At 29.8% G+C, this 8283-nt stretch overlaps 1 protein-coding gene across 1 annotated transcript; it reads right to left on the bottom strand.

Moving 5' to 3' along the window:
* Positions 1-2148: 2148 nt before the first annotated feature.
* LOC111643669 (vascular endothelial growth factor receptor 1-like) lies at positions 2149-4863 on the bottom strand. The gene is made up of 7 exons (XM_089594780.1): positions 4813-4863; positions 4578-4728; positions 4273-4497; positions 4064-4202; positions 2970-3186; positions 2564-2895; positions 2149-2485 (listed from the first exon to the last, which is right to left on the bottom strand). Exons 1-7 carry the CDS (start codon positions 4861-4863, stop codon positions 2149-2151), a joined length of 1452 nt encoding a protein of 483 aa, XP_089450906.1.
* Positions 4864-8283: the final 3420 nt, after the last annotated feature.

Here is an 8283-nt window from a genome sequence, read left to right as displayed (position 1 = left end):
ATTCTTTTAAATAAAAAAGTTAGTGAAAAGTATTTAATAACGAGTCTTTAAGTTATAACTATATTTTACTATAAAAAAAAATGCGTTTTCATTTCAAATACAAACTTAAGAAACATAAGTACGTCATAAATAACCCATATTTATTATAATATTAAAGCAAAACCATTTTGTAAGTATAAAGGTCTTTGAGATTTGTCTTAGCGATGATTATACATTTTAATTAAGGAGCTACCTACTTCTTGACTTTTTTAAAATGACATTCTTTACCAGTATTACTGCTAACTATATTACCGTACAGATTAATGCACACAACTGTTAATGTATTTACCTCAAAGTAGGATAATACTGAGAAACAGTGATGTTCAGTGCAGAATTGACACCAAGTTTTGCCATCCTAAAAATCCTCATTTCACTCCCAGTAACTTTCGTTTAACACGCATACAAGTATGACCTACTTTTTCCATTGTTGGAAACCACAACCTTGGATTACAAGCAATATAGTAGCCAAACTATAGAGACAATATGGTTAACGTACGTGATAATACGCTAACGACAAATGAGTACTGTTACGTAGGATAAAGAATAACCCAATAACCCAATAACCCCACACCTAGCACCAAAACTGTTACGTAAGATAAAGAAACTGGTAAGGACGTGCGTCACGAAAAGAACTCAACTCGTTGGTCAATTATTTATTAGCTTCTTAGAGGCAGAGACGTGTGTGTTTCGCGCAGTGTTTTCAACTTATCGTTCGGTCTCTTGCCTAAAAGACGCTCGAGTGCCCCGATTCGTGTCTCACAGGGCATTATATAAGCTCGTTCCCCCTATTGGTGTCCTTTACTAGCGTAGGCTTGTCGTTACTAGGGTGAGTCAGTATGATATGCCCAGCATATCGTACGTAACAGTTCCTACTTACCTGGTGGACAAGAGTTAAAATATCAGCCAGCCGTTATCACATTGAAGGGTGATATCATTGTGCTTTGTCTGCAGCTACCACTATTATGCGCTTAAGATAAAAATGCACCTGAAGATTAAAAAAGTTCTGTTATTTTTTTATATTAACATGAAACACTTTGAAATATGTGTTTTTTGATGTACCATACAAATGATATCATCAACTGTAAAGCTTTGAATATAGATACTGTAAAATTAATTAAAAGTTTTTTTTGGACCTAGAATACTTTTTATCTCACCTGAGGTGATGGTCGTAAACTATGCGAATATTTCTATTGATATAATAATTCAACATACTTGATTAATCAGAGGCAAAATTAGAACTGAATAATGTACTCGTGAAATTAAAGTCATTTAAAATTATGTATGTACATAGTTTATCTTTAATATTTTAACTAAACTTCGTATTTTAACAACCTTTATTATTCGTATAAATAAATTCATGAATTCTTCAAAGTATCCACAGTTTTAAAGTTAAGTCGCACGTTGCAAGTTACCTGACGACCCAAAGCAAGTTAACATAGCGAATACATGAATAATTTCAAATATCAACATATTATTTTCTGCGATCAGAGCCATTACATTATCAGAAATGTACAAGTAATGTGTGGCATATCTGACAAAAATGATAAATTACAACATAATACTCACTGCACTTTTCTGATTTTTATTTATGCTTAAACCTTTAATGTTACAATTAACTGATGCATGATTCAATATTAGAAAACTTTATGATTCAGTATGTAAAACTGTACCATGAAAATTTACAAAACATCGTGGCGTGTACGACAAATTTTTGCAAAATTAATATTCTGATTTCAACAAAATTTTAAATAAAAATATAGATCGAAAAAATCAGATACTTTGAAATAAATTTACATTGCACAAATTTTTATTTTAAACTTCAGTTTGTTATAAAATTGTTCATAAGTCTAGGAATCGTAAAACAAAATTAGAATTATAAAGTTGTAGTTTTCTTATAACTCTGCAAACTTTTATTTAATAAGCTGCTGGTGACATTTTGTCTTATTTTAATGTAGTCTAAGAAATAAAATGTTAAAATTAACTGCGGATCAGATACCATTTTTCTTGAAAGTGGCATTCTACATTATTAAAGATATCATTTTAGTTTATTACAGAATTTTTATACAGTTTTTTGAAAGTAACTCTTTAGAACATACATGTAAGATTTTGTCATAAACAGTTATCAAACTTCCCCGGAGTGTCGGCTGAAAGCCTGTCATTATTATTCAAACACAAGTATATAGGGTTTTCAACCTGCAGCAAATGATTTTCGTAACTCTGTTGAGGCAGAGCAAGAGCTACCTTATCTGATAAAGACATTTTTGTCGAATAATCATTTTCTCTTTTTATGTCCGCTTTCTTATTAATGTTCTCATACTCTTGGTACAGTTTCTCAAAGTGCATTCTCGTACTTTTATCTAAAAGCATACCAATAGTTTTTGATAGTTTTGTGAATGATGGTCTTAAAGTTGGCTCTTCCTCCCAGCAGTTGAGCATGATATTGTAACTGAGAAATATGTAAATGAAACACATTAATAATTTAAAAGATAAACTATTTAGATAAAAGAGCTCTTTTTTCACTAACATATATTTTGTTGCATATCTAGGTTGGCCCATCCTGTATCCGTCAATGAGTTTTTGATATACTACTGAGGCTTGCATGCCTGGGTATGGTGTCTCTGCAAGAGTAAAAAACTCCCAGATCACAATACCAAATGACCAAATGTCGGATTTAGTCGAAAATACTCCGTCCCTAAGGGATTCGATGGCCATCCACTTGAACGGCAATTTTACATCGTGTAGCCTCGTATAATTGATGTCTTTGTACAACGTCTGGGCCAATCCAAAGTCACAAATCTTGACGATGTTATTAGTAGATAGCAAAATATTTCTCGCAGCCAAATCACAATGTAAAACCTGTACACGTAGAAGCACCGGTAAAGTATTAGACAAAGTATGTACGAGTAGAAGTTTTGTATACATATTCTTACGTTTCTCCTTGATAGATATTCCATGCCATGAGCTACCTGATAAGCCCAAGTGAGTAGGTCATGGGAGCAGATACATTCAGCATTCCAGTTTTGATAATTGCCTTCGTAGTTAGAACGCCAACTTGGTTGTAAATCATCACAGTAAGAGGCACTACGGAACTCAATAGAATTGTTGGAGTTCTGAGCCTTGGTAAAGGGGAAGTTTGCATCACTGTTGCTGAATGCCGTTTTTAGATGACTGTATGATTCTGAATCCACGTTTTTTACTCTAGTTATTTAAAAAAGTAAATACATATGTATATGATTTATTTAGTTATCATCTGTGTAGTAAAAAACCGTACTGTTCTCAATTATTATTTTTTTTTAAGTATTTGATTTTCTAATAATTTACATTAACAAATAGCTTTAATCTACAATAATTACTAAGTCAAAATAAAGTAGGAAAAGCCACACTTTTAAGTACATTAAAGTACAAAGAAATAAACAAAATACATTTTTCAGTGTCATATTTTTCTCATTTCATTCGAAAAGCAATTATTTTTATCATCAAGTTAACACAAAATAAAAAAATAAAACGAAACAAAAAAATTTAATTAATTTAAAAAGTGTCATTTTATTAACTATTATTTATTTGTTGGAAATTCTAATTAAAACATTAAAAGATTTAGATAACGTCATCGCAGTGCTTGTATACAGCCACTCAAAACATTAATGGATTTTATCAACTTAACTAAAAATGTCAGTTTGATAGAGCAAAGTCAGAATACGTATTAACGATGCGCAATTTTTAGAAAAATCTAAAAGGTCATCATGCTCATATCCCTCCTCATTTTTATGTGTCAAGATCATAACTTCTGGAGGTAGCAAATTGAAACACTTCAAAAACATTATAAAAATTCAAAACTGTACTTCTCGAAACAAAATATAATACTGTTTTTACTTTTTACGCACAACTTCCATTGATCATGCATTTTATTGCATCATGATGGAAAAAATTGCGCATGTTTGACGACAAAAATTGTGCCATCATGCAGACTGTAATTTTATTATGAGTTCGAATTTTAATTGAAGGAATACGAACATAAAATAAGTACCTTGTGGGTTTTTGCTTAATAGATGACTCAATATGACCTGTAGAACGATTAATTTGGTCTACGAAATTTCCTCTATGATTTCTTAAATAGTCTTCCACGTTTCCATAAGCACATGATTCGAGAATCACTAAAAATTCACCTACAAAATGAATTGCTTTTTATTTAAAAATGTCAACTATTATTTTAAAAAATGCCATAAGAATTCTAACGTTTTGCTATATTTTTTGTACAGGCGCCGAGAAGATTTACTACGTTCAAATGTTGTCCTAGATTCATCATAATTTTAAGTTCTCTTACAAGAGCACGGATATGAACTGGTTCAGCATTTTCGTGAACCATTTTTACAGCCACACTCGTAACAGGCTCCATGGCACATATGCCAGAAGCTTCTGCTTTCACTACAACCCCAAAAGCTCCACTTCCCAGCTGTTCACCTGTAATCTCAAATATCACAATTTGTCCATCAAAACTGGTTATCATAGCTATTGCTTCACGGTAAACTCATGTTTTATACCTAACTTTAATTTTTCTCTTGAAAATTCCCACTTTTTATCATATGGAAGATACTCGGCTTGCTCGTTAACTGTTAGTTCTGGATTTATCAAATCAACAGCTCCTATTTCAAAATAAGCTAAACCAGCTTTTGATAGCTGCTTCCTCATCATCTTTTTACAATTAATAAATTATTAATGATATTTCTTGAGATTTCATGAATTATTTAGAACTTTGAGTAGTACATAATATATTACCTTTTCATGTTGTACTTTTAAACATAAGTATACAGAAAGTAAAATAAGCATTGTGATGAAACAAACTACCATTGTATGTTGAAGATAATGTTCTTTAACCTCTAAAATCATAAATTATCGTACATGAATATTATCCGTGGTAAAAGTTTCTATAATTTATTTAGAAAACTATTTCTCAACTTAAAAAAAATGAGCAGCTTTGGTGTTAAACCAAGATAACACAATCGTGTAGAAATGTCACGCTACTATTCTAAAGCTTTCAAAACATTCATTATAAACGAGTTTACTGTTAAACAATTGAGCTATAATCGAACAATATATACTCTCTTTTATAGTCGTTGTATGATATGAGATATAAGTATTGACTGTGTATAGTAAGCCTTTACTAACTGCAAATATGAATTTAAAAAAATAAATGCGATGCACAACAGTAAAATATTAATAATATTTTTATTGAATGTATTTGATGCAAGGTCAAAATTGAGCTATAAAGAATTGAAACGGGAGACTTAAATGTTGAAAAATAGCCGAAAATATGGAGAAAACTTTTTTGACAACGATATCAATTTTCGACTTAATTAATTAAATTGTTCATAAAAATTAATGAAACAATTCTGAAAAATGTATAAGCTATTTACATAGTGTTAATAAGTAATTTATACTTTTTAAATTTAATACCTCAAAAATTCGAGTGTTTTTATAATGTATAACTTGGATGTAAATTAGATATAAACTAACTTTGATATCATTTTATAGGTTTTTCTAGTGCTGTCTTTAATTTGATTTGATACCCAACAATTTGCTAAATATTTATTAAGAATAAATACATCTTTAAACAAATTTTCTTGATGTGCTCAGTTTCCTTGTTAATAAATGGGAGTCAATTTCAAAGTTTTATTAATCGAAAAGTTCTGGAGACCTTGTTTATGTTGTGAATAAATGATTATTGATACTGATTCTATAAAAAACACATCCTGATACAATTTTTTTCGTAATATCTTATTAAAATATAAAGTAAAGTTGATAAAAGTAATGTTTTTTCATTATTGCAATGATTATCTGCGTCCCAATGTTTTAGATATATCACTCTTTCATGCGCAGGATACACATTTTTCAGCTTGAAGGTGTAATCGTATTGTGTAAATGTAATGAGTATTTAAGGCACATTCTCTAATAGCGTGATAAGCTCTATAGGCCTTTTTTGCAGACTTAATACTTTTGCCTATCTTAGTTATGTAAGTAGCAAAGCCAGAAAAAAGGTTTTTTCCCTGAATGAAGGGGTTAATGAAAACCTTCAGTGGGAATGTAAGAAAATAAAAATATATCGTTGAAAGTAATTTTTAGGGGCAATTGTATAATCATACATGATAAACAAGAATTAGGAATTTAATAGTCTGCGAGTTCCTAGAGGGCCTTCGTAATATTTCTAGGCGTGCTCCTGTAGCTAATACAGCTTTTCGTACAAATAATTTAGCAACTATTAAACGTTTATTAAATCACCTTAGACAAAATATTTATATTGCTAAGGATTTTAAAATACAAGTAGATGATATTTTCAAGAATAATAACAAACAACAAAAACACAAATTCTTCGTTCAAACTCTATGAATCAAAATAATTTATCATAAAACTGGTTCTTTTGCGAATCTTTCTATACGTCACAATGTATTTGAAATATTTTTGAACTTTTACGAACAAACTAGATCAACGATATACCTAGAAATATGACCACAATTTGATAGTATACACGAATGAGATAAAACTATTTTTTAAAACTCATGTAAACTTTGTGAGATTTTATAAAATGTTGATAAAATATGATGATATTAAAATAAAAGTATCGAATTCAGTGCGTTTAACTTAGATTGGTACGAAATGATCTTATCATCAAGATGAGAAAACAAGTTGATGATTGCTTAGTTATCAATAAAAACGTTCGAGAGTGTTGTCCCAGTAATAGGTTAGCCTGGAAAATATACTTAATGATATTGAAAACACATGTAAGAGGTAACAAATGATTTCAGATATTTTAAATAATTGGAAATGATGCTCAAACTACAGTGACATAACAATGTTAAAATGATTGAGTTATACTAAACACAAAACATTGCATAAAACATAAAGTGAAGATGTACACTAAAGCTCAAAAATATAAATGTTATTGATACTTTTATTGACATCTGTTATAAAACATTTTATTGAGTTTATGTTATTGTTATATTATTTAACAAAAAGTAGGTTCAAGTTGTAGTTCGAAGTAATAAATAAACAAGCCTTGCTCTTTAATACACATTATCAAGTATTGTAAAGTAATTTAATCCTAATTTTCTTACACAAAGATTTACACAGCATCAGCGTCTTTCCGCCTTAAATTTTTTATGTAAAATGGTTTATGTTAGATTCAATTTTGAGAAGAAATTGGATATTAACTTGTATATAATACATTGTGATGGAATAATTTAGTTTGGAAGGATTGTTTTATTTAATACAAAGAATTTACAAATAAACACATGTACTGATTTGTTTACCTGTTACGTTGACTTTTCGATATTTTTCTATTTTCCCGAATCGGTTTTCAGCACGACAGGAATAATTACCGCTATCATCTTCCACTGGATATCTCATAATTAATTTTTGATCATTAAATACAAGGCTCAATCGATCTTCCGAAAGATTCAAAAGTGCATTATCCTTGTACCATGTAATGTTCGGTCTTGGCGATCCTCCGACAAAACAAAATAAATAAATAATATTTCGAGCATCTGTTGTTAATACGATTGCACTGGTAGAATTCATATTATCTCTTATGAAATAAGGCTCCTTCCACACTACAAAAATAAACATGATTTAACTGGGAGTTATCATAATACAATTGTCAAGAAATGTCATTTGTGAATACAACATAAAAATAAAAACAACGATAATAGTTGTTTTTATTATTATTCAAATTTAAATAATTTTTACTAATATAATTTTTTTAAATATAATGTGCAAAGTTGCGTATTTAGGTAACGTTTAGAATCTAATTACATTTAAAATTGACATGGTAACTTATAATTTTGGTTGACTTTGCATAAGACATTACTCTGCAGTGATAGTCTTTCTCATCAGATTGACTTATGTTATAGATCATAAGTTCTTTACGAATTGTAAATTTAGTCTGCTTTGAAGTAACATGCACTTTTGCTGAAATCCAATCAAAATAGTATTAATTTTATGGTCAAGCAGAACATTTTGCAGAAAGTCAATTTTTTAAAGAGAAAGTAATTTGAAACTTACCAGAATTAGTTATCTCTTGGAAGTGGTCATCTAACCAAGTTACAGATAGATAGTTATGTTTAACAGCAGCGCAGATAAGAGTAATATTTTCACCATTGTATGCTTCTCCTGGATCTATAATTCCGTAAGGCGCATCGTTGACTCCATCTGGAAAAAGAGATGTGAAAAAATAACCTGAAAAATTTTCTTTAA

Source organism: Copidosoma floridanum, unplaced genomic scaffold (genome assembly GCF_036245765.1).
Source record: "Copidosoma floridanum isolate Cflo_tuat_1 unplaced genomic scaffold, Cflo_Japanese_pri ptg000021l, whole genome shotgun sequence".
Classification (NCBI taxonomy): Eukaryota; Metazoa; Arthropoda; class Insecta; order Hymenoptera; family Encyrtidae; genus Copidosoma; species Copidosoma floridanum.
This window is presented reverse-complemented; position numbering and strand designations above follow the sequence as displayed.